The 25333-nt window shown below is 63.5% G+C and overlaps 2 protein-coding genes across 5 annotated transcripts; both read left to right on the forward strand.

Annotated features, from left to right (window-relative positions):
- Positions 1–6: 6 nt before the first annotated feature.
- Positions 7–12208, forward strand: DNAJC27 (DnaJ heat shock protein family (Hsp40) member C27). 4 transcript variants are annotated; one of them, XM_026066992.1, is made up of 9 exons: positions 449–941; positions 1123–1336; positions 1794–1876; positions 2406–2475; positions 3405–3569; positions 4022–4144; positions 4731–4891; positions 6200–6328; positions 11806–12208. In XM_026066992.1, the coding sequence occupies exons 2-9, from the start codon at positions 1298–1300 to the stop codon at positions 12173–12175; spliced, it is 1140 nt and encodes a 379-aa protein (XP_025922777.1). In that variant the 5' UTR covers positions 449–941; positions 1123–1297; the 3' UTR covers positions 12176–12208. The 4 variants fall into 4 exon arrangements, with proteins under 4 accessions (XP_025922775.1, XP_025922778.1, XP_025922777.1 ...); XM_026066990.1 differs by lacking the exons at positions 449–941; positions 1123–1336 and adding an exon at positions 7–124; XM_026066993.1 differs by lacking the exons at positions 449–941; positions 1123–1336; positions 11806–12208 and adding exons at positions 7–124; positions 9350–9523.
- On the forward strand, positions 12178–24445 carry ADCY3 (adenylate cyclase 3). The gene is made up of 20 exons (XM_026066989.1): positions 12178–12873; positions 14028–14177; positions 16870–17000; positions 17052–17163; positions 17565–17692; positions 18058–18216; positions 18338–18500; positions 19102–19248; positions 19344–19486; positions 19568–19729; positions 19829–19916; positions 20099–20215; positions 20456–20709; positions 20816–20897; positions 21377–21535; positions 21899–22045; positions 22499–22612; positions 22714–22840; positions 23192–23316; positions 23395–24445. The coding sequence occupies exons 1-20, from the start codon at positions 12178–12180 to the stop codon at positions 23575–23577; spliced, it is 3387 nt and encodes a 1128-aa protein (XP_025922774.1). The 3' UTR covers positions 23578–24445.
- The last annotated feature ends 888 nt before the right edge of the window (positions 24446–25333 follow it).

The following is a 25333-nucleotide window of genomic DNA, read 5'->3' on the forward strand; positions in this document are numbered from 1 at the left end:
GCCCCGGCGGCGGCGGGCGGGCTCGTCCCGGCCCGCCATGGAGGCGAATGTGCCGAAGCGGAAGGAGACGCGCAAGTCTCTGCGGATCAAAGTCATCTCCATGGGCAACGCGGAGGTGGGCAAGGTGAGGCGGCGGCGGCGGGATTGGCGGGCGGGCGCTGACAGCCCGGCGGCTCAATCGGGAGCTCGGCAGCGACGGCCGCGCTGGCAGCGAGGCCGCTGATTGGTCGACGCGCGGGACTGCGGCGGCGCGGGAGCCAATCGGCTTCAGGCGCGAGTCGCGGGCGCTGTGTGGTGAGCGGCGGGCGATTGGTGCGCGCCTCACACCACTCACCCAACGGGGAGGGGCGTGGCGGCGTGATTGACAGCGTCGGGGGCGGGACTTGTCCTTGGAGCGCGCTTTGATTGGTCGGGGGGAGGGCTCGGAGCGGTCCGGGGTGGGGTTTCCTGGCTKGTGTCATGGCGGGCAGCGAGGCGGCTGCTGTTAGCGGGGCTCCCTCTTCCCCTCCGCGCTACCGGAGCCGGCGGCCCTGGAGGGACCCCAGTGGGGCCAGGAGTGCTGTGCCGCCCCGACGGGAGGGTGGGGGCCCGTCCCCGCTGGAGGCCTCACCCCCTCTCGAGGCCTGTCCCTGCTCCAGGCCCTAGGGCCTTCCTCAAGGGCGCCTAGGAGGTGTCTGAGTCGCTCGCTCCTAACGCCTCAGCTTTGGCCTTAGTCAGGGTCTCATCAGGAGCCYGCCTTCCTTCCTCCCGCTGTGGTGGATGACCCAGCTGTTCCCCGGGGCAGCATTTCTCCTCCCAGCCAGGTTCCACTCTAAAGAGCTGCCGGTTTTGTTTGCTAAATAAATCCAGTCCTTTAAACTGCTGGTACCAGGAAGGCTCCCCTGGGGCAGACAAATGCCTCACTGGCAGTGAGGAACTCCAGAAGGATCTTGCAAAACTGAGTGAGTGGGCAAAGAGGTGGCAGGTGACGTTCATCCGTGTGACATTTATCTATCTGAACGGCAGATAGCAGCCAGCTCCCTTGCTCTCCCTAAAGAGCATCTCCTCTGCTGTGGTCAGAGGCACATCAGGCTGGAGGGACCTGGTGCAACCTCACAGGCATTTCTTATGCACTCCACTCAGATTGCTGAAATGTTCTTCATAGCCCTTTGGGAACTGACTCCAATCAGGCCCCTGAATAAGCAGCACGCCCAGGCTAGGTGTTTTCCGTAGGGGAATAAACCAGAGTTTCTTGGCACACCCCTCTGATCTCCAAAGACGAGCTTTAAATTCTGGAATCTCCATTGTAACAAGCGCAATGAATGTGCCTCTGTCTGGCTCTGTGGGAGTTTGTGAGGTAAGAAATGCCTGGACTGCGCGGTCTTCCTTTAGGTGCACCGCAGAGCTGTCCGTGCGGTGACTCACAGTGCTGCACGTAGCCCTGTGTCCTAATTCAGCTTCTCCTTGTCTCCACCTCTGATGTCCCACCATCTCGGTCACTTGAGCACAATCCTCAGCTCTGTAGTGGGATTTGTCCTGCAGGTCAGGCCCAGGGCTCTGAGCCTCCTCACCCAAACAGACAAGGAATAATAAACAGGCAGGGCCTGGGATCCTGTTTTTCCTCTCTGGCAGGAAGAAAACTGTTCTCAGTAAAGGTGGATGGGTTGATCTCTTGGTTTAAGGACTAAGGGCAGAGTTAATGTCTCTGCAGCTATCCAGCAGGCCAGGGGCTGTCAGCAAATTCAGTATTAGTGTGAACCCCAGTCCCACAGCGCAGTTCAGACTCTCCTGTTCAGGCTCTCCCTCTCTTCCAGAGCTGCATTATAAAGCGCTACTGCGAGAAGAGGTTTGTTCCCAAATACCTGGCGACTATCGGCATCGACTATGGCGTCACGAAGTGAGTACCGCTGTAGTGAGAAGCCGCGATCGCAGGGGGAGCGGGGCGAGCCGCGTGGCCGCAGGCGGCAGGCGTGGGTCTGCTGCGGCAGGCRCTGGCCCCGCAGGGGCGGAGGGAAGACGTGCAGCGAGGCCGTCCTCCGTCCTGCTGCCCCCGGGCAACCGCGCGCCCCCGAGCCAGGCGTGCCGAGGAGCGCGTGGCAGAGATGTGCGGGCAGGTTCTGCCGAGGCCGCTCAGCTTCCACGACAGTCACGTAATCCGCATTTCACCGCCTTCTGGGGGGTGTAGCTCCCCATTGCCACGTTGAATCCAGAGCTGGTGCTGCGCTCCCTGTCCGACTGGCTCGAGGGGCAGCTTTCTGGCCATTAAACCCCAGCACTCGCAACCTCTTTCTGATTTTCTGGCTCTGATCACCCAGCTCCTTCTCTGCAAAGGGTGAGCAGAGACAGGGGGTGTTCCCGGGGGGGGGCACAGCCTGTGCGAGGGCCGAGGTGGAGCCCTCTTGAGCGTTTCCCACCTCTCCTTTCAGAGTGCAGGTCAGAGACCGAGAGATCAAAGTGAACATCTTTGACATGGCGGGGCACCCGTTCTTCTACGAGGTAAGGCAGAGCCGGCTCTTGGCGGCGGACTGCGGCGCTGCCCTCAGCCTGCCCCTGTCAGAAGCGTTTGGCACCCGTCAGCTTTCCACAGCTCTGTCTGAAGTTGGGATTGAGGGTGGCAAACTTCTGAACACATTTCTTAGGAGCTTCAGACGCACAGTACTTGGCCATGGATCTCTCCCCAGCTGCCTCACAGAGACGCACGCGCACGCGTCCCCCAGACCTTACGGTCTCTCCAGTCGCTGGCACCCCAGGCGCACAGGCCCCTGTGACCGGGGTTCAACTCAGACCCCCACACACGCACGCAGGCAGAACAGCGAGGCCCTCGCCCAGGAAAACACTTAGAAGTGGAGTTTAACGAGAAGACAGGACAGACTGTGCTGCTCAGGCGCAGGGCATGGCCGGACAAGCGTGCAGCCAGCCCCTTTTATCCCCTTATCCTGCTGTTTTCTCACACTCGTTCCTCCCCAAACCACCTTGGTTCCACTCTTCCCTGCCTTTGGTTCCTCTCCTTAGTATCCCGTAATAAGTCTTGCACAGTGCCAAAGTGCTCTTCCCCCTGCATCCCGTAACGAATCCCATAGCCCCAGGCAGTAACTCCCTTCAGTCTGTGAGCGGATCGGGGGGAGACCCTCTCCCGCTGACTTGTGGCGATGGGTGTCACCCCTGGCCCTCGGGAGCGCTGGCTCTCCCGGGACAGCCCTGGGGGAACCAGAGCAGGGGCTCTTTCTCTGGCCGGGTTCTTGGGGTTCCCTGCCTGCCGCTGAGCCTCTCCGCTCCTTTGCGTGTGCGGAGACGAGCTTTTTGTCACAGGTGTGAGGCAACGGTGATCTCTGTGCCCAGTCCCTTGAGGGCCGGTTTCTGGGGCCAGGCTGTGTGCTCTCAGCCCGGCTGTCGCTGGTGCCAGCACCCCGCGTTTGTCCTGGCAGGTGAGGAACGAGTTCTACAAGGACACGCAGGGGGTCATCCTGGTCTACGACGTCGGGCAAAAGGATTCTTTTGACGCGCTGGATGCGTGGCTGGCCGAGATGAAGCAGGAGCTGGGCCCCCACGGGAATATGGAGAACGTTGTCTTCGTCGTCTGTGCGAACAAGGTAGGCCATGCCGAGGAGCTGGGCTGTGGCACAACCCTGATCTCAGGCCCTCTGTGCTCGTTGTGTTCCCAATTTAAGCCCAAGCTATTGAGCTGCAGCAAAAGAAGTGTTGTTAGGTAATAAGCTAGGCTTTCTAAGAGCCAGACCTGTGTTTGAGGAGGACTGGAGACCACATCTCAGCAGGATTTTGAGAACGCTGTAGCCACACATGAATCAGGAAGGGATCCGATAGAGCCAACGCTGCCCCTGGACTAGACGGACTTTCAAAGGCCTTTTCACTTGTATCCTCTGTGCTTTCATTCCATGCTGCCTCCGTTCCTTTAGGAGAAACAAACAGCTGCTCCAAGCAGGCCCCTCACCTGCTGTTAGGCAGTCACCCTGGAGCTGCGTTCCTCCAGCTGTCGCTGCAGACCCGGGCCGCGCTCTGAGCTCTCCTTTTTATCCCGGTCTAGATCGACTGCGCCAAGCACCGCAGCGTGGATGAGAGCGAGGGGCGGCTCTGGGCAGAGAGCCGGGGCTTTCTTTATTTTGAGACTTCGGCACAAACGGGAGAAGGGATCAACGAGATGTTCCAGGTAACTTGGGATGAAGGTGATGAGGGTAGAGACACCATACTGAGCCGGAGTTTGATGGCAGAATATCCACTGAACTGCCTGGATTCCACAAAACCTGTTGGCCACCTGTCTCAAAGGTGTCTCCCTAGCGAAACACCACGCTGAGAAAGTGTAACTTTTTAGCTCCAGGTTAGTGCTAGTCCTCCCGGTCCCGAGCTGGCCTAGCTTTGCGTTGCTCAGAGCTGACGATCCCCCTCGCTCCGCTGGGAACGTGGTGCCGAGATGCCCGCCTCACCTCTTCAAGTCCAGCACTGAGCTGGAGTGGATGTGAGATGAGCACAGAGCCACTCGGGGATGGCCTGGCTTCTCCCTCAGCCTGTCCCGTTGTCCCAGCCTGGACCAGATCTCCCCTTACCTTGGGGATCCCAGCCCCCCGTGACCCCAGGCAGTGGGGAAGGGACTGCGGACGTTCAGCAGTTGTGCAAACGCTCCCCCTTGCGTCCGACGATGAGCCAGCAGTCAGTGAGGGCGGTGGGGACTCGGGACACTGTCACTGCCTCTGGTTCGGTGACGGTTCCTTCTCACTAACTCCTCCCTGCGTCCGCAGACCTTCTACTCCGCCATCATCGACCTGTGTGACAACGGCGGGAAGCGTCCCCCTTCCAGCGTGGGAGTTGGCTTCACCAAAGAGCAGGCGGATGCCATTCGCAGGATCCGCAACAGCAAGGACAGCTGGGACATACTGGGGGTCAAACCCGGAGCCACAAGGTGAGGGGGTCTTCAGCGTTCACCGGACTATCCATAAACTGTCTGATCCTGCAGCTGCAGGCTGGTCGCGTCTGTGATCTTTCAGTAATCTGCTTGCTGATAAACTCGCCTTGGTTTTATCGGCCAGGCACAAGCTGTTTGTACCTAGCCACAAAACTGAGGCAATGCTAAAGAAACCCTCTGTCCGGAGCACTACATTCCCCTTTTAACAGAGAAGCCAGGCTTAAGGCGAGGGAGAAGTGATGAATTTGAGATCTTCAGCCTTGCCAGCTGCCCAGCCACACGTCCTTCCTCCAGGCTGAGCCATCTCTGGTCACTCACTGCCAGATGTGCTAGGAACAGCTCTGTCCTCCTTGCTCTCCGGGTCTGGAGAAGCTTTTAGGCTGCCGTAAGGCTGCTGCCCACATTGCCCGAAAGGGATCGATGTTGCAGTTCTTCCACCTGGAAGCGGTACTCCCACAAGAGGAGCTTTCCCTTGTTCTCCTCAGAGGACTGCTAGCCGGGTGGAATTTGTCTGGGTAAGAGGTTGGAATCTCCCAGTTCTGCCGTATGACTTGGGCAGCTGAAACAAACCCCCAAAGCTGTCCCTCTCTTTCGTCTCCCTGAAACACGAGGAATACCTATGTTGGAGGACCTGGAGAGCAGATCTTTGGATAACGTACGTCGTCCAGGATTCATACATCCTTCCTTGTAGGTGTTCCTCCCTCCAGCCTCTTCTCATCCGTGGGGAGAGATCAGCAGCTCTGCAGAGTAGTTTGTGCTGAGATCACCAGCGCAGACAGACTCGTCTCCCTCCGGAGACGCCGCTCTCTCTCCGTGGCCCGTAGCTGGAGCCGAGGTGTCTGCCTTGCACTAGACACCCAGGGCTTAGAGGGCTGAAGTGATGTGCGATGCCTTTGCCCGCAGCGCGTAGGCGGTGTGATGCGAAGCTGAGTCAGGGTGCGTGTGCCCCCACGCTGTCTCCCGGCTTTCTCCTCTCGTAGTGCCAGAGACGCTGCGCGCCGAGGCACGTGTCGCGGGCACGTGTGTGCCGTTCATGCCTGCAGGGCCGCGGTGGAGAGGGTGAATCTGCCCTGAGAGGGCTTCTCCCCCCTCCTGTGCTCGCGCCGTGCTGAGAAGTGCCCTGTGCGCTTCGCTTTAACTCTTCACGAGCCTGGAAACCCTCCGCACCGGTGAGGGAAGGATCCAGAAGCATCTGCGCAGGGGTGTTGAGCGCAGTTCCTGGCCCTGCTCTGCTCTCGCGGCCAGGACAAGGCTGAGCCRGGCTGCCTGCTCCTTGGGTCCCCTCACTGTTGTCTTGTCTCCTAGGGACGAGGTGAACAAAGCCTACCGGAAGCTGGCGGTGCTGCTCCACCCCGATAAGTGCGTGGCTCCCGGCAGCGAGGACGCCTTCAAAGCGGTGGTGAACGCCCGGACCGCGCTTCTCAAAAACATCAAGTAGGGAAAGGAGCTGCCTAAAGCTGGAAACTTTCCCCTCCTCCCCACTAGCTCCCAGGCAGTCGCGTGTCCGTGGGGCACCTCTCTCCTCCTCAGCCCTCCTGCTGGCGTGGACGCAGACGCTCCCAGCACCGGCCCTGGGAGCAGGACAGCATCCGACCCCAGTGCGCTTGGGATGTGCCGCCAAGGGGGCAGAGCACTGGGGAGGGGAGAGGGACCTTGGGTTGTGGTTAGCGTAAGCAACGCGGCAGTGCTGAAAGTTTCCAGCCTTCTCAGCCGGGTTACACCTCCTGGGTGGGATCTGCCAGCCCTGGAAGGGTTCAGTCACACGTCCCTGACCTGCCGCTTCTCACTGCGGATGGCCAGAGCGAGAGCTGCCTGCGACGGCCCYGTGCACGCGCTCCCCTCGCTCTGTGGCCATCGCCCGCCTGACTGCATCAGCCCTGGGGCTGGCTCTCGCTCTGGGTGAGGCCTCGCAAGGCGGCCAGCTCTCGTAGGGTTTGCTTTTCGCACCGTGCACGCCCCGGGGGGCTTGGGGCTGCGGCTGTATCGTGGCCTTCGCGGGGGGCTTCTCCGTTAGCCACCTCAAATCAGAAGCTTTGTCCTCAGCCAGACCTGCCCGTTGCTTTCCCTTCCCGCGGATGCAGTAAGGGCAGAGCCGGTTTGGTCGCAAGGCTGTGTGGGATGGACATGGATGAAGGAATATGGGCCAAGGCTCAGCCCTGTGCCAAAGGCTGACTCCCAGGGTGGGACGAGGGGGCTGTGCCCAGGCCCTGAGCCCGGCATGTGACCCCAAACCTATTGCCGTTGGCGCTGTGCAGTGGTGGATGCCCCAGAGGGCTCTGTGGTCTTCAGTCCTTCCGGGTTATCCTAAAGCCACCGTTGCAAGGCTGCCTGGGCTGAAAGCCACCCGGGCACTGCACAGCGCTGGCATGGTCCAGCTCCCTCCTCTGCTCGACACCCAACCATACTGGTTTTGGAAGTGTGAGGAAAGGGGGTTGTTTGAGGAAACCTCCACAGAGGGAAACAGGCTTGGAGGAGTGTCCCGTTCCTCCCTGGCCTGTCCCCTTCCTCTTCGGGCTGTCGTGGTGCCGCGAACAGTCCCTCTGGCCAGGCTTTGGCAGGGCTCAGGCTCTCCCCCAGGCACCCACCTCCTGWTCCCAGCGTGGAGTCTCCTGCTGCTGCTTCCTTCCTCTCTCCTGGCCCTCACCCCGTGCCAACGAGCTCTGGGTAGGTGCCGCCAGCCCCGGTGGGTGGATGTCCTTGGGTGCAGGTGGCCCTGGCTGTTTGCAGGCAGGGTGAAGGTGCTGCCCGAGAGGAGGTAGGTCAGGCCCTGGCGCGGCTGCGCACCCCTCCTGTCAGCTCTGCTCTTCCTCCTCCCGGCAGCCTCGTCTTCCCCAGCTTCGCCCACGCTGCAGATCTGCATGCGGTTGCGCGTAGCAGCCAGCTCTGCAGACCTGCTCRAAGGGAGCTGAGCCCAGGGCTGAGCTACGTCCCTGAGGGGAACGCGTTAGGAAGGGCTGGGTAAGACGGCAACCCCCAAAATGCAGCACCCCCGCCCGTGCCCGTGCGAGGCTGCGTGTCCATCTGCCTGCTTGCTTGGCCTTTTGGCGCTCTCAGGTTTAGGTAAGCGGTGGAGGGGGCATGTTTTCTCCCAACCCTGTTTTCTCCCGGCAGTGGTGCATCACCCTGCTTTGCAGGTAGGAGTCCAAGTCCATTTCTGCCCCGCTAATCAGCAGGCAGGTCCGGGTCGCTCCATCCTAAACACACAGTCACTGTTTTCTCTGGATATTCGTGTCGATATCGAGGGGATCGTCACTGGTCACCCCAAGAAGTGGTGTGTGTGGAGGCTTGAGATCTGGCCATTGCGACGCCGAGAGAGGTCGGAGCTGCYGGGTTCCTACGGGAGAGCATATAGGAGATCCCTTTAGGTTCCCCCAGTTTCAGCAGGACCCCGTTTTATTTCCTTGCTGCTGTGGGAGCTTGGCAGGGAAGGACCCAACACTAAGTTATGAAATAAAAGCYGCTGAGTGTGTGTTCGTGTGTGTGAGAGAGAGAGGACACTAAGTTATTGAAAGCCACTGAGTGTGTGTGTGTGTGTGTGTCCTACTCCTGCCCCAAATGTATCCCATTCAGAAGTGTTTTCTGCTGTGCAATTTTCCTTCACTTCAAGGCAGCTTTTCTGAACTGCTTTTGCAAAATGTATTAGAAATCAATAATAGATTCCCCCCCCTTTTTGGCAGCAAGCACTGAGGGAACTTTGAAGCCAGCATCATTTCGATCTCTCCCTGGTTTCTGGTGCCAGGTTGCTGGGAGGCAGAAATAAGCTGTCCTGCTGGGAAGCACTTTCTGCTTCTCCAGTGTAGAAATAGCCAAGGGGAGATGTTGCTACAAAAGGTTAATGTCTGAAATAGCTTTATTTGTCCTCACCCAGATGTATTAAAAGCTGGGTTGGGGGAGATCAGCGGGACAGGCATTGGAGCTGCAGCAAGTTGCACTAACAGGGCATCTTGTTCTAGACATTTCATAGCTCTCCAGAGCTCACTGGAAACCTCCTCGCTTGTCTGGCGGAGGAAACCACTCGATTCTGGCTTCAAACCCGCTTTTCTGCACTTTTTTTCCATTGAGGAGGGTAAATAATGCTGCTGCTGAATGGTGCACTTTGAGGGAGAGATCTCGGTGCCTGGAGTAGTTTAAATGCTCCCTCGGTTCCTGTCGGTCAGGGGCTCGCCGGCCCCGCCGTGCCGTGCCCAGGCTCTCCTTGCAGAAGCGCTGTTTGCTCCTCGGGTGACTCTGTCTGCCAGGCTGGGGTTTTTCCTGTCTGTTTACAGAGCTAACCGGATGTTTAGAGGCGATTGCACACGCATGTCACGTCTAGCGATGCCAGTGACCTTCTAAGTTGTGTTATTTTTATAAATTAAACCCCCTTTGGAACAAAGGAAGCCCTGTGAGCTGTCCTCCCGCCGCGACTGCCTGCTGTTAATGTTTAATTGCCCTTTGACTCATTTCTCTCCTCCCCAGCCGGGTCTGGCTGAGGCTGGTGGTGAAGAACTGCCCTCGAGGGTGATGGTGGTTGTGAATCAGCGCTGCAGGAGGGGGAGCTGGGCTGAGGGAGCCGGGGAAGGAGCCAGCCTGGGAGGCGAGGCGGGATGCACCTTGCTGCGGCGGGGCCTGCAGCACACCCCGACTGTTGGGGGAACCCGTAAGTGCGCGGAGGAAGAGGAGGAGCTGCATCCTTGCTCTGCGTGCACGCACCTCCACAGCATCAGTGCCAGTCGTGCGCTTCCTCCCGTCCTCCCCACATCAGCACCCCCAAAATCTGGCTCCCCGCACTCCCCGGCTGGCCCTGCTGCCACCTCCTGAGGCTGGCGCCATCCAGGCCCCCTTTCCTGCCTCGTGTGAAGAGCGAGTGCTGCCGCTGAAGCGTCCATCCCGTGGTGAGGGCTCCGGGATCCAGATCCTAGCGAGAGCAGGACTTTGTTCCACATCCCAAAACGCAGCTAGCAGCTACCTCTGCAGATCTCCGGGATCGGAAAGCCTCAGCAGCCACACGGAGTGACCGGAGGCGCTGCATGCTTGCACGCTGCGCGGCTCGCAGCACTCAGAGCTGGCAGGCGGGGAGGCCGGGAGGATTTCTGGCCTGGCGAGTTGCCCGCGCGATGCGTGACCGTCCCCATGCGTCCCCGACATCCCGCCGCAGGGCTGCTGCCGGGTCTGCCGCTCGCTGCCGCTCGAGGCTCGTAGCCTGCAGCGCGCCCAGGCGGTGCCCCGGGAACCAACCCGCCCCCGAGCTGAGGCTGCATCTGCCCTAGGTCACTACCTGGTGCCGGGGGACCTTTTTTTGGCCTCAAAGCCCAAATGACCCGGCGTGGTTTCACAGCTCTGCTGTTAAGCTTGCCCAAGCAGGGCCTGTCCAAACTGCTCCAGGGATGGTCCTGCCCCAGGCTGACTCCTGCCCGGGACCGGGCACACTGGTTTGGGCCGCCGTGGTGGGTGGCCGAGGTGTCGCATCCCTGGCCTTGGTGGCGGTTAACCTAGGATAGACGTGTCAATCAGGCTGGTGGGCACGGACCGCTGCAGCGCATCCGCACGGCTGCCGGACGACAGGGCTGCACACGTGGCCGTGTCCCTGCGAGCGGGAGGAGAGCTTGGCCGGGGCCGGGCAGCATGAGCCTCCGCGCGGTTCCTCTTCAGCCGCAGCAGGACCAGCCCCAAGCACTCCAGAGAGCTGCGGCTTCGCCTCTCTCCTCGGGGTATTAATTACCGCGCGCAAGCAATTACTTCTCCGGAGAAGCAGCTGAGGTTGCCTCTCGGCTCCTCAGCGTCAGAGCTGCGGGCCTGAGGCTCGGGCGAAGACGCACGGGGCGCAGCGGGCGAAGCAGCGGGATCCTTCCAGGTATCGGAGCGGCCTCCTTGCAGCGCGGTCGGAGGCTGATGCGGAGCCTCTCCGGCAGCTCCGAGCTGCGGTCCGTCCCCACCGCCGGCACGGCCTCGCCTCCGAGGCAGGCTGCCTGGATGCTGCATTTCGGCCCGGGCAGGGGACGTGCGTGGCCGGGATGGAGCTGGCAGCCCCTAAGGGCCCCTAGGGAAAACCCCAATCCAGAAAACCCACGGCTGGATTTTCACGTCAATCCCCAAGCTGGGCTTGGTGCCTCATCCGGTCCAGACAGCCCTTTCGGGAGGAGTGTTGCACCCACCGCCCAAGCGGGAACGGGGACCGCAAATGTCCAGAGTGGGGGGAGGACGGTCCTCCATCCCGTGACGTGCAGAAGAGCAGTGACCTGGGGTTTTGCCACCTCCAGGGGTGCAAGAAGGGAGCGGAGAAGCTCCTTTCCGGAGAGGCTGGAGCGGGGGCATGATCTGGGCAGCTTAGACGAAGSGACACGGGAGCTGCGGCTCCCTCCTGGGAAGAGGATGGAGCTTGGCACCCCGCGCATCCTCCGGCTCGAGGATTCGGGGTCCCGGCACCCGGCGAGGCCGTGGGCTCTGCGATGCCGGATTAGGGGGCCCCTGGGAGCACCCAGCCCCGGTCCCCGCGGGGGGCTGCGAGCCCAGCCAGAGGCGGCTGTGCCCGGCGGAGCGTGCCGGCGCGGGGGATGTTTCCTCCCCCTCCGTGCGCAGCCTGCCCCCGTGGGCTCCGGGGGCCGAGGAAGGGCCACGAGTGGGACTAACCCCCCCCCCCAAAAAAAACAACCCTAGCCGCCGGCTCCATCTCCCCGTCCCTGCCCGTCGCGGCGCCCGGCACCGCAAGGGTTACGGCGGTGCGCGGGGGGCGGAGACGCACCGGGGCGCAGCGGCGGTGGCGGCGTTGCAGGGGGGTCCCGCTCCCGCACCCCCCCTCCCCGGGGCCAGCTGTGAGTCAGGGCTTTCCTCCCCCCCCCCCGGCGCCTCCGGCTTTCGCCTTTTTTTTTCCCCTCCCCACTCCCCTTTTTTTGCCCTTTTTTTATTTTTTTTAATTTTTTTATCTTTTGCAACAGGCGGAGCGGACGGGCTGGGAAAAGCAGGCGCAAGCATCGGCGAGCGGGGAGAGGGGGGGGGTCGCCCCCCATCTTCCCGCTGCCCTCGAAGGAGGAGCGGCGAGGCATCGCGACGTTTCCGCCGCGCCGCGCCGCGCCGGTGGCAACCTGGCAGTGCGCAAGGGCCGGGGAGGCAGAGCCCGGCGCGGAGCCGGGCAGGGAGTTATTTATAATTCCCTTCGCCCCGCTCCGCTCGCTCCGTCGCCGCGCGGAAGGCTCGGGGGCCGCGGCTCCCCGCCGCCGCCGCCGCCGATGCTCCGGTGAGCATCCATCCCGTTCCTCCAGGATCGGAGAGGCGGCCAAGCGGGGCGGGAGATGGGGGAGACGGTGAGGATGGCGAGGAGCAAGGCTTTCGCCGAGCCCGAGCACTCGGCCGAGTACTCGGCCGAGTACTCGGTGAGCCTGCCGTCGGATCCCGAGCGTGCCGGCGGCGGCGGCGGCGGCGGCGGCCGGAGCCACGAGGTGACGGTGCGCAGCTCGGGGCCCTGCCTCTGCCTGCCGCGCTTCATGCGCCTCACCTTCGTGCCCGACTCCTTGGAGAACCTCTACCAGACCTACTTCCGCCGCCAGCGCCACGAGACGCTGCCGGTGCTGGTGGTCTTCGCCGCCCTCTTCGACTGCTACGTGCTGGCGCTGTGCGCGGCGGCGGCGGCGGCGGCGGAGCATCTGGCGCCGGCGCTGGCGGCCGCCGTGGGGCTGGTGGCCCAGGTGCTGCTCTTCGTCCTCTGCAAGTACAAGCTGCTGCCCGACCGCCTGGCCCGCCGCTTGCTGCCCTACGTGCTCTGGGCGCTCATCCTCGCGCAGCTCTTCTGCCACCTGGGCCTCGGCTTCGMCCGCCTGCCCGACGCCGGCGACACGGTGGGCTGGCAGGCCTTCTTCGTCTTCGCCTTCTTCATCACGCTGCCGCTGCGCCTGGCGCCCATCGTCCTCCTCACCGTCCTCTCCTGCGCCGGCCACACGCTGGTGCTGGCCGTCACCGTGAGCCAGCGGCGCCAGGGCGCCCCGGAGCCGGGCGTCTTGCTGCGACAGGTACGGGGGCGGCGGGGGGGGGGGGACGAGCGTGCGGTGCAGCCCCATCTCCTCCCGGGCTCCGTCCCCGTTCTCCTAAATCCTGGCTGGAGCCGTGCCGGGCGAGGGCGGATTTGGGACGCGGGAGCTTGCGCGAGGTGGGTGCCCAAGGTGGGGAAACCGAGGCACGGTGGGCTGCGGGAGCCCCCCCACCCCCCCCAGGGCGCCTCCTTTGGGCCCGTTTCCCCCCAAAATTGCCCAAATGGCCACATTTAGCAGAAGCCCGGCAGCAGCCCGGCTCGGGCCTTCTTTGAGCCTGGCAAACAGGCGTTTCCCAGGAGGAAAGGAGCCTCGGTGGTTCCCGGCTCGGATCCGCCTGCGCTCCCTGCAAGCGGCGGGTTTAGGAGCCGGCCGGGTGCAGCCGGGCATCCCGCATCCCATTTCCCTGCGGGCAGCCGGCGCCGACGTCCCCAGCCGCCAGCGAGGCAGGCGCTCGCCCGTCGATCCCGGGAACCGTACCGGCCCGGTGGCAGCAGCTGCCGTGAGCCTTTCCAGGCCGGCTGCCCTGCTCGGAGCAGCCCCTCACACCCCCCCAGTGATGCCCTGCCAAGAAACCCTCGCGCAGTGGCCGCTTCCCTGGCTCTCGCTCCGGAGCCGGGATGCAAAACGTTACGCCTGGCTGGTGGGGAGCCACGGGAAAGCGCTCGCTTGCAACTGGGATTGGGGGGGGGGGGCGGATGCAAGCGGGATTTGACCTCCTCTCGGCTCCGGGGGGGCGATGGTGGCACAGCTTTCCTGCCCCCGCGCATCCCGGCGGAGGGGCCGATCCRGGCGGAGAGCGCGGGGCCGGGAAAACCTTGGCAACGCGGCGTCGCCTCCGCCTGCCGCGCAGGAGGAACATCGCGTCCAGGAATAAACACCGGGCGCTTTATTCCCGCGGGCGGCCGCCCGGTTCCCGCAGGGGCCGGCTATTAATAGGCCGAGCCGGCGGGTGCCACCGGAGCGGGTCCAGGCCGACCGGGGGGGGGGGGGGATAAGGAAAAATGCCGGGACCGGAGTGGCCCATTGCCATGACAACCCGGCGGCTGTTCGGAAACAGCAAGCGGCCGGTTGTCGGCAGGTCCGTCCGTCCGTCTGTCGGAGCTCAGCGCCGTCTCTCTCTGCCCCCCCCGCAGATCCTGTCCAACGTTGCCATCTACCTGTGCACCATCACGGTGGGCACCATGTCCTACTACATGGCCGACCGCAAGCACCGCAAGGCCTTCCTCGAAGCGCGGCAGTCGCTCGAGGTCAAGATCAACCTGGAGGAGCAGAGCCAGCAGCAGGTAGGAGCCGGAGCTGGAGCCGGAGCCGGCGCCAGCGCTTTGCCCGAAGCCGCCCCGGGGAGCGCGTTCGCCRCTTTGCACCCTCCCGGGCGCCCGAGCCATACCCGGTCACGCGCGCGGCGCCCCGGGAATTCCAAGCGCGGCACTAGGCGGAGGAGGCGCAATGCCGGCGTGTCGGTGACCGGAGGCCGTCGGAAAGCCTCGCGCGCCACCGTTAGGAGCTCGGCTAATTTTAGCGCCTTATCTAGGGCCTCTCCCGTCGCCCGTCTCTTATCTGCTCCCTTCGCCGCCGGCAGTTTGCTCCCAACGGCAACGGGGACACGCGCGCCGCCCGCTTGCTTTCCACAGCCCTCCTTGTGCCAGGGGATTTTGCTGCCGGCTTTGCCACATCCGGCCCATAAAAATCCCGGAAGCTCACGGAGCAATTAGTCAGATTCAGGGTTAACAAGCTCTGCCGCGAACCTGCTCAGCCACCCCGGCCATCAGAGCTGCTGCTTTCCGGGGTCTCGCGCCTCCGTGCCGGGATGCGGGACAAGGCCGGGYGCCGTTTCCCTGCCACTCGGGTAAAAAGGGGCAGAGTTCAGGTTTCTGAACCAAAATCCGCCCCGCGGGCAGAGTTAAGGTTAACGGCCGCCGCGAAGGGCTGCTGCTTCCTTGCCTGCTCCGGAGCAAATCCGCAGCCCTCCAAACCCTGCCGGACCGGCTCCCTGGCAGAGGGGCTGCATGGATGGGGCTCCGCATGCCGCAAGGTCCCTCCRGCAGCTCCCRGGGAGACCGARGCCAGAGTGGCGGAGCYGTTCCTCCAGCAACAGCCCRGCCGYGTGGAGAAATCCCCAGGGACCCCGYGTGTAARTCCCYRGGCTCATTCCGGCTTGTAACCGCTRGGAAAAGCCCGTGCGTTCGAACGCTCGCGCTGCGGGCGCCGGGCTCCGCGTCGGGGTGCTCCGGGCGGGAGCCGCTCCGGTGCAGCGCATTTCGCCGTGCGCCGTAACCTTCCCTGCTTGCCAAAACCTCGGCAGCGGCGTCGCCTGGGAAAACAGGGGGAAGCGATGCCAAAGGCGGTGCCGGCATCGCCAGCAGGGACCCGGGTTGCCATGGCAGCCCCGGCTGACATCCCGCGCCAGTGGCGGCCGGGAGACGGATGCCGGCGACTTTTCCGAGGGTTTTGTGCCAAGGCCGGGGGCGGGATGGGGCCAGGAGCGCTGGCCTGAGCCCACCCGTGTCCCGGCGGCCGGAGCGGCCCTTCGGAGCCCAAACCGCCAGGAGCCCCCCGGAGAGGTGCCCGCGATCCATCCGGCCGTGCCCAGCGGGGTCATTAGCTGTAATGAAATTATTTGGCTCCCACCGGAAAATGCAGCTCTCCGGGCAACCGCTTCTCYTTCTTGCTCCGTTTTCATCACTTTTTTTAAATCTTCCCTTTTTTAGCCCCGTTCGTTTCCCGGGAGGAAATACCGCTTTTTAGCTCCGCGGAGCATCGCCGCTGCCTTTGCCCTCTGCTCCGGGGGCTGCGCGGGCGCCAGCGGCGAGCGGGGGCTGCAGAACTGCGGAAGCGAGGCTCAAAGCCGGACTTTGCCGGCTGTCGGGAAGGCGAAGGGGACGGGCGGGTTCTGTTGCAAACTCGCATTTGGCTTCCCTGGTCATTCCCAGAGCAACGAGCCCGGCACGCCGGTGGGTCCCGGCCAGCAGCAGGGTGCAGGACATGGGAAAGCTCCCAGCTTTGGGAGCCGCGTAACCCCCCCGGCTGCTTTCCCGCAGCCATCCGGGCTGAGGCCTGGCGCGTTCGTGACGCGAGTGTTTGCAGAAGCAGGTCCCTCCCTGTTTTGATTACGAGCAAGGCCCAACGGTGAGCAACGCGCCGCTGGGACCCACACGGCATCGCCTGGCACGTGCGCTCCCTGCACACGGGGGAAGAGCTCTGATCTCGTGCACGGCTTCATCCTCCCCCCCCCCCACTCCTTCCCCACGGTCTAAACCCCGGCCTGAGCCCCAGGGTCTTTCAGGGCTGCGCCAGCCCTGACGGCAAGGCCCTGGGAGCTTGGGAATGTCCCTTTGCCTCTCTCCTTCCTTGAGAGGAGGGAAGTGCTCACACTGTGCTACATGCACCGTGCGTTTACACCATGCATTTACACCTGCATTTACACCTGTGTTTGCACTGTTTGCTTGCACCATGCATTTGCACCATGCATTTACACCGTGTTTTTGCACTGTGCATTTACACTGTGCACTTACACCATGTGTTTGCATTGTACACTCGCACCGTGCATTTACACTGTACGTTTGCAGTGTGCACTTACACTATGCATTTGCACCATGCATTTNTGTACACTTACTTACACTGTGCATTTACACTGCTCATTTTGTGTGCACTTACACCATGCATTTACATCATACACTTACACCGTGCATTTGCACTGTTCATTTGCAGTGTGCACTTACACTACGCATTTGCACCATGCACTTACTTACACCATGCATTTACACTGTACATTTGCAGTGTGCACTTACACTATGCGTTTGCACTGTGCATTTACACCATGCACTGGCACCATGCGTTTACCCTGTGCATTTGCACCCTGCATTGCACCTTGGCCTTGCACCGCAGCCCTCCAGAGAAACGGGACTCGGGGGGGGGGGGGGGCTGAGAAGGCCACGGCGCGGGGAGCAGTGCCAACTTGCCCCCCCGTCTCCCCAGGAACGCCTGATGCTCTCCATCCTGCCCAAGCACGTGGCGGACGAGATGCTGAAGGACATGAAGAAGGACGCCAGCCAGAAGGAGATGCAGCAGTTCAACACCATGTACATGTACCGCCACGAGAACGTCAGGTAGGGCCGGGGCCCCGGGCGGCGGCGGGCGCTGACACCGGCTCCCCGCAGCATCCTCTTCGCTGACATCGTGGGCTTCACCCAGCTGTCGTCGGCCTGCAGCGCCCAGGAGCTGGTGAAGCTGCTCAACGAGCTCTTCGCCCGCTTCGACAAGCTGGCGGCGGTGAGTGCGTCAACCGGCCGCCTGGCGTGCAACGAGCGCGGCAGGTCTCTGCCCGCCGCCCCGTCCTCCCTGCTGAGGCCAAAGCTGCATCGGGGGGGGGATGAAGAGGGGGTTAAACTATCCGGGGGGGAGGAATGAGGATGCCCTGGTGCTCTGCATTTCTCGCAGCTGCAAAAAGCAGCTTGGAAAGGGGTGACGCCGGGACAGGCTGGAAAGCTGCCGGCTGCCCTCCGGGGACGTGGGGGGGGAGGGAATGGAAAAAGGAGTTTATTTGTGTTCCTCCCGGGGGCCGGAGGCGGCCGCCTGGGAAAGGGCCGGGGAGCGGAGGCGGCGCGTCCCTGCGGCCGGCGGGGGCTGACGCCTCGTCCGTCCCCCCGTCCGTCCGTCCGTCCCCCCCGCAGAAGCACCACCAGCTGCGCATCAAGATCCTCGGCGACTGCTACTACTGCATCTGCGGGCTGCCCGACTACCGCGAGGACCACGCCGTCTGCTCCATCATGATGGGGCTGGCCATGGTCGAGGCCATCTCGTAAGGGCCGGGTCGGATTTCCCCTCTCCGTGTGCRTTGCCCGGCATCGCCCCCGGTTATTTGGTGCCATCCGCAAGGTTAAATTCCCCCCCTCCGTGTGCATTGCCCGGCATCGCCCCCGGTTGCTTGGTGCTCCAGGGAAGAGCCGGGAATGCTATTATTTCCCACGGCCGTGGGCAGAGGTTCCCACGCCCCTGCACCACGTTGCAGCTCCTCGCTGGGCTCCTCGTGACACTAAACGGGTCATTTTTGGGGGTCAGGATGCCCCCGGTGGCTCGGGGACCCAGGCTGAAACCGGGGATGGGGGGGGTCCTGGGGGTGGGGGGAGGCCGTCGCCGGCCGGCGTCAGCCCCTCGCCCCCGCAGCTACGTGCGCGAGAAGACGCAGACGACGGTGGACATGCGCGTGGGGGTGCACAGCGGCACGGTGCTGGGCGGCGTGCTGGGCCAGAAGCGCTGGCAGTACGACGTGTGGTCCACGGACGTCACCGTGGCCAACAAGATGGAGGCGGGAGGCATCCCGGGGTGAGTTGCTGGGTGTTTTTTTTGGGGGGGGACAAGTTTTGCTTTTTTTTCCCAAAAAAAAAAGCGGCTGCAGGGCGCAGCTCGGTGGGGGGGCTCAGCGGGGGCTCCGGGCGCCCCGCAGGCGCGTGCACATCTCCCAGAACACCATGGACTGCCTGCGGGGCGAGTTCGAGGTGGAGCCGGGCGAGGGCGGCTCGCGCTGCGACTACCTGAAGGAGAAGGGCATCGTCACCTACCTGGTGGTGGTGCCCAAGCTGCCGCTGCGCAACGGCATCAACGGGGTGGTGAGTGGGGGCGGCAGGATGGATGGTGGGACGGTGGGACGGTGGGATGGTGGGACGGTGGGATGGTTGGATGGTGGGATGGTGGGATGATGGGATGGTGGGGTAGAGGGATGGTGGGACAATGGGACAATGGGATGATGGGACAGTGGGATGGTTGGATGATGGGATGGTGGGACGATGGGACGGTGAGATGGTGGGATGATGAGATGTTGGGATGGTGGAATGGTTGGACGGAGGGGCGGTGGGACAGTGGGATGGTTGGACGGTGGGGTGGTGGGAAAGTGGGATGGTTGGATGGTGAAATGGTGGGATGATGGGATGGTGGAATGGTGAGAAGGCGAGACGGTGGGACAGTGGGATGGTTGGACAGTGGGACGGTGAGATGGTGGGATGATGGGACAATAGAATGGTGGGATGTTGGGATGGTTGGATGGTGGGACAGTGGGACGGTGGGATGGTTGGACGGTGGGACAGTGAGATGGTGGGACGGTGGGACATTGGCACGGTTGGACGGAGGGACGGTGGGATGATTGGACAGAGGGATGGTGGGATGGAGGGATGGTGGCACCTTGGCTGCACCGGCGCCCTTGCCTCCTCGCAGAAGCTGTCGCTGCCCACGTCCCACGGCGGCTCCCCGCTGCCGGGCGACACCGCGGAGCCCAACGGCAGCGTCACCGGCGCTGACGAGCCCGACGAGCCCGACGCCGGGGGCCGGGGCGCCCCGGAAGGCACCGAGGAGGAAGGCGAGGTGCGGCGAATGAATCACCCGGCGCCGCGTCCCCCCCTCTTCCCCGCTCCCTCGGCCGCGGTGCCGACGCTCACCTCCTTCTCCTCCTCGGCCAGGCGGCGAACCCCTCCTTCCCCAACCCGCGGCGGCGCCTGCGGCTCCGCGACCTGGCCGAGCGGGTCATCGACGTCTCCCAGAACGAGCAGGAGCTCAACAAGCTGCTCAACGAAGCCCTGCTGGAGCGCGAGTCCGACCAGGCGTAAGTCGCCCTGGCCCCCCACCTTGTCCGGTGACCTCACCCCCGGCGTCCCCCGGCGGGTGCTGACGGTGTCACCGGCAGGATGAAGGAGAAGAGCACGTTCCGCCTCTCCATGCGCTTCATCGACCCCGAGATGGAGACGCGCTACTCGGTGGAGAAGGAGAAGCAGAGCGGGGCGGCCTTCAGCTGCTCCTGYGTCGTCCTCTTCTTCACCACCCTGGCGGAGGTCTGCATCGACCCCTGGTAAGGCGGGCGAGGGGGGTCCGGCTGGTGGGACCAGGGTCCAGACAGCCCCCTGGGGCTTCGAGCATGTCCCCACCGTCCCCTCCGTGCTCTCTGCAGGTTGGTGGCCAACTACGTGACGTTCGTGGTGGGGGAGATCCTGCTGCTCATCCTGACCATCTGCTCGCTGGCTGCGATCTTCCCCAGGGTAAGAGCCCGGCGGGTCGCATCCTGGACGGTGCTGAGCCCTCGCCGCTCCGAAGGGGCTCGGTGCGGTGCGCTGTGCCCGTGCGCATCTCCTTCACCTTCATTGCTCCAGCCCGGTGGGGACGGTGGGCGCTGGATACAGGCCATCTCCTGCCTGGACTAACGCTYCTCCTCTCCCTGTAGGTCTTTCCCAAAAAGCTCGTGGCCTTTTCCACGTGGATCGACCGGACCCGCTGGGCRCGCAACACCTGGGCCATGGCGGCGATCATCATCGTGACCATGGCTGACATCGTGGACATGGTGAGCCGCGGAGGAGCGTCCCTCCTCGTCCCACGGCGAGGGGTGATGGCACCTCCCAGGGTCCTGGCACGTGGCCGCCGGTGAGCGAGCCGTGGCCTCGCCGGCCCTGGCTGCAACGCTGCTCACGCGCCGTTGCCTAACACCTTCGGGGAGACCCATAACTGCGCCCAGCTCCGTGCGCGGCCCATCGTTACGGGCTCCCGGGACGCCCCGTGCTCACCCTGCCCCTCCGGCCCCCAGCTCAGCTGCCAGCAGGACTACACCGGGTTCGTCAACGGGACGGTGCCGCGGACGGGCGGCTGCGGCGAGCAGCCCAAGTACTACAGCTACATCGCCGTGCTGGCCCTGGTGGCCACCATCATGCTGGTGCAGGTCAGCCACATGGTCAAGCTGACCCTCATGGTGCTCATCACCGCGGCGGTCGGCGTCGTCAACATCTACGTCTGGGAGCACCTCTTCGACCAGTACGACCGGCGGCGGGGCCAGCACAGCGCGTAAGGGGCCRTGGGGCGCGCGATGGGGTGCAGAGGGCAGCCCAGCGCGGGGACGGCCGGGCACAGCTCACRGCCCGCCCACGCCTCGCCGGCGTCTCCCCGGCAGGACCACGCTGGTGCCCTCCAAGTACTCCATGACGGCGATGATCTTCGTGGTGATGCTCAGCTTCTACTACTTCTCCCGCCACGTGAGTGCCGCGGCCCCCCCACCCCCCCGCTCCCCTCCCAAGGTCTGCGGAGGGATTGCCTCCATCCCGTGGGAACCTTCCTGGCCACATCCTGCCCCGCATCTGCCCTTGTGTCTTCTGCACCTGCCGAGGGTTTGCACCTGGTGGTGGGAAAGCTCTGCTCTCCAGCGTTGCCCTGGACCCCTCCGTGTAGCTCACTGGCTTGCAAAACCGCCCCGTTTTCCCATGCCAGGACAGCACTGTGGTGGCCCCAGGCCCATGCCAACCCTGGGGACATCATGGTGCAGCTCTTCCCCCCTCCTTGGAGCAGGTCTCGCAGCGCCCATCAGGGCTTGACCTTGTCCCTGAGCCGCCTTCCAGTGCATCTCTGCATCCGGGGCAGCCCCGTGCCGGCCAGGATGCTCCCAGCCCCGGGAGGAATCCCTGGGGCCGGGGAGCGCCCAGCAGCGCTGCGGCACCCCTCTCTCCCCCTCCTGCAGGTGGAGAAGCTGGCCAGGATCCTCTTCCTCTGGAAGATCGATGTCCACGACCAGAAGGAGCGGGTCTATGAGATGAGGCGCTGGAACGAGGCCCTTGTCACCAACATGCTGCCCGAGCACGTGGCCCGGCACTTCCTGGGCTCCAAGAAGCGGGACGAGGTGAGGGAATGAGGAGAAGGTGGACACCGGCTCCCTACAGGCACCCGGGGCAATGCAGCACCATCCTACAAGCGGGGGCTGCTCTGGGGTCCCTCAACATCATGATAAAACTTAGCAATTTGGCCCARTTTGGGGGCATGACCTCCAGATCCAGCCAGATCTGTTGGACTTGTCTAGGCTTCTAACCAGGCATCGCTGGTTGGAGGAAGGTGACATCTTTGCCAGGGCAGAAGAGGTCTGCAGGGCACCCTCATTTTTTTTCATGCATGCCAAGATGAACCGGCGGCTGGGGGTGCTTTGCGGGAGGGTTTGGGCTCGCCGGCGGTGCTGGTTTCATGCTCCCAGCCGCTGTGCCGTCCCCAGGAGCTGTACAGCCAGTCCTACGACGAGATCGGTGTCATGTTCGCCTCCCTCCCCAACTTCGCCGACTTCTACACGGAGGAGAGCATCAACAACGGGGGGATCGAGTGCCTGCGGTTCCTCAACGAGATCATCTCCGACTTCGACGCGGTGAGTCAGGCTGGAGTCGGCCGCGGGGCTGCTCTTGGYCAACATCTACTGCAGGGCGCATCTGGGTGTCTCCTGCCATCCCGTCCCGCTGGTGCCATCATGTTCGTCCCAACCAGGACCCATCCCAACTGCCCCAGGGATGGTCTGGCCTGGGCTAAGCCCTACCTGGGGATGGGCACGGTGGCCTGGGTTACACCATGCCCTGGCGGGCAGTGTCCTGGGGTACTGTTTGGTCCTGCAGAAGGTCACGGTGATTTGCGAGGTGAAGAGGCAACCCATGGGAGCCCGCACCAGTGCCGGGCTGCATGGCCAGGGCTCGGCCAGACCTTCCCTTCCTCCTCCATCCTGGGGGGAGGGGGACCCGGTGTTCCCACCCCGCGGTCCCCGGGACTCCATGTCCCCATCCTGCTGCCGCGGCCCCGGGGTGCCTGAAGGTTGGTCTCCGTGGCCCAGCTCCTGGACGATCCCCAGTTCCGGTGCATCACCAAGATCAAAACCATCGGCAGCACCTACATGGCTGCTTCCGGCGTGACCCCTGATGTCAACACCAACGGCTTCAACACCAAGGTAAGGGGGTCCCAGAGGCTGGCAGGCGCTGCCGCGGCCCGGCATGCGGCAGGAAGGGCGGACGAGGAGGGAGGGTAYGCCTGACCCCACCGCTCTCGCAGAAGGACACCCTCTCGGAAAAGGAGCGCTGGCAGCACTTAGCCGATCTGGCCGACTTTGCCTTAGCCATGAAGGTGACGTTGATGAACATCAACTTCCAGTCCTTCAACAACTTCATGCTCCGCATAGGCAAGTCCGGCTGCGGGGAAGGGGGTGAAGGCCTCCAGGTTCCCCCTCGGGAGGGCAGGGCAGGGCCTTCCTCTGYGTCCCCCGTCCCTCCTACCCTCTTCTTCCTCCGAGCAGAGGGACGTCTAGCAGCAGCCGTAATTTAGAGACTTGATTGCAGCTGTAGGCATCGGGGCTGGGCAACTTCTCTGCTCTGGACAGGCTGCCCTAACCCGTCCTGGGGAAGGGGTAGCAGGGTCAGAGCCCACCTGCAGACCCCGCTGGGGCTTCGGGGGCGCGGGCTCACGTGGGGCGTCCCGTCCGCGCTGCCCCGAGCCGAGCATGGTGGGGTGACGTCCAGCCGCCCTCGTGCAGGCATGAACAAGGGGGCCGTGCTGGCGGGAGTGATCGGCGCCCGCAAGCCGCACTACGACATCTGGGGCAACACGGTCAAYGTGGCCAGCAGGATGGAGTCCACCGGCGTGATGGGGAACATACAGGTGGGTGACAACCCTGTGCGACAACCCAGTTTCGGGTGCCGGGCATGGACCTCCCCTCGTGTCCGCTTGCCCCCGCAGGTGGTGGAGGAGACCCACCTCATCCTGAAGGAGTACGGCTTCCGCTTCGTGCGCCGCGGGGCCATCTTCGTCAAGGGCAAAGGGGAGCTGCTCACCTTCTTCCTCAAGGGCCGGGAGAAGCAGGGCTCCTTGGTCAACGGCTCCTCCGTCACCCTGCCCCACCAGGTGGTGGACAGCTCGTGAGGGCCCGGGCGTCCTGCGCCTGCTGGGGAACACAGCCACCGCCTGCCCGGCGCGGTGGGGAGACGGCTCCGAGTGCCTGCCGCTCGCGCCGCGCGGCCGCCGACCGACGTCCACGATTGGAAACCCGACTCAAGAAAACCGACCCGTTCACGCCATCCTTTCCGACCCACCACCCCCCGCCGAGGTTTCCGGGAGGGGAATTTGCTCCGTTTCGTCTCCGCGTCTGCGGCTGAGCGGAAGGGAGACGCACGCGGGCGCACGCAGCCTCCGGCGGGCACGGGGGCGGCGCACGGCCCTCGCAACGTCGACGGAGCGTCGCGGGCCCGACCACCGCGGAGCGCTCGGCAACGAGGAGATCCACACTCAGGGCCGGATGGGAAGACGCCACCACGTCTCCGCTGCGTGCCGGGAGCGGTAGTTAAAAAGCGGGGAGCGTTTGGGGTTCGCTGTTAGTTCATACAAAGTTCATCCTCGCCACAAGCCACTGTAGTTAGGAGAGCAGGGAGAACGAGAGAGAGCGTCGCCTTGGACTCGGAGRAGAAGAGAAAGGAAACAATATTGTGTATTTCAGATATATAAATATATATATATTATATATATATAAAAGAACAGATTGACATTTATATTTTTAACTGTGACCATCCGCTCCCCGCGGCGGGGCTCTCTCTCGGCCTGATGCTGCCTCGCACACGCTGTGGTCGGCTGCTGTCACTTTGCTGTTGCTTAACGGAAGAGAGGAGCAGGCACCGGCCCCGAAGCGGACTGTTTCGTTAACACCTTCACCCGAGATCGTCAGGGCCGGAGGGAGAAGGGAGACGCACACAGAGTGTAATTACGCCACTAGTTTCTCGAATAGAAGCGGTTGAATTTCAAAGCCTGGTTCTGTGTCTGCTTTGTTGCGGGTTGCGGRTGGGCTGAAAGGCGCTCGGCCGCCGTTTGGAGGGGATTCGGCGGCGGAGGGGGCCCTAGAGGGGAGGTGGGTACCGGAGCCCAACGCGGGCCCTCGCGCCAGCGCCGCTCGCTCCTCTCCCTTGTCGCGGCTCAGYCAGCTCCCCACGGGCACTGCAACGCGATGCACCAATTTAACTCCTTCCCCCCTCCAAAATCGTGCAGAAGGAAAGAAAAATCCGCATCCRCTGCCCCTGCGGCTCTGGCTCTGCAGTCTCAGCACTGGGCTGATGGTGCATCCAAGGGGAGCAGGAGCCACGCTGGGCGACGCAGGGAGAGCGGAGCAGGGGAGGAACCTGCGCCTGCACCGCACAAGCCCCCACGCCCACGCCGGGGGCCCAGCCGCRCTTTCTCCATCCGCTTTCCAAGTATTTTTCACCCAAGTGCTTACGAGTAGCAGGGAGGCTGCTGCTCTCCATCTCATGGCACCGAACTCCTTTTCGGGGGGAATTAGGCAGCTCTAGGGAGAGCGTGAAACCAGCTAGGAATAAGGGAGAGGAGCCGGAGGAGTCGCTGCGACAGGAGGGGGGGGAGCTACCCCCTGCCCTCGCCCTCTGCCCAGGGAGCCAGGCCGCGTGACGGCTGTCACACCTGTGAGCCAGGGGCTCCTTGTCCGCAGGGCAGAGGACCAGGGGCAAACTTGCCTCCTTGTCCTCCTGCACCAAGCGCGCGTCTGCGAGACGCTTGCTTGAGTCAGAACTACCCCGAACCGAGCAGGGAAACATAGCATAGCACATGTGGGACTGGCATAAAAATGAGACAAGAGAAGAAACCGTTGTCTAAACCACACATTAGAAGGTTAAAAGAA

Source organism: Apteryx rowi, unplaced genomic scaffold (assembly GCF_003343035.1).
Source record: "Apteryx rowi isolate R43461 unplaced genomic scaffold, aptRow1 scaffold_251, whole genome shotgun sequence".
NCBI classification, from domain to species: Eukaryota; Metazoa; Chordata; class Aves; order Apterygiformes; family Apterygidae; genus Apteryx; species Apteryx rowi.

What these genes read in the sequence shown, in the direction of transcription:
- DNAJC27 (XM_026066990.1), top strand. Translation starts at nt 38, where the DNA reads ATGGAGGCGAATGTGCCGAAGCGGAAGGAGACGCGCAAGTCTCTGCGG. An exon ending in GGCACCCGTTCTTCTACGAG is followed by an intron (nt 2,476 to 3,404) that starts GTAAGGCAGAGC and finishes TTGTCCTGGCAG; the next exon opens with GTGAGGAACGAGTTCTACAA. An exon ending in GCGCTTCTCAAAAACATCAA is followed by an intron (nt 6,329 to 11,805) that starts GTAGGGAAAGGA and finishes CTTTTGCAACAG; the next exon opens with GCGGAGCGGACGGGCTGGGA.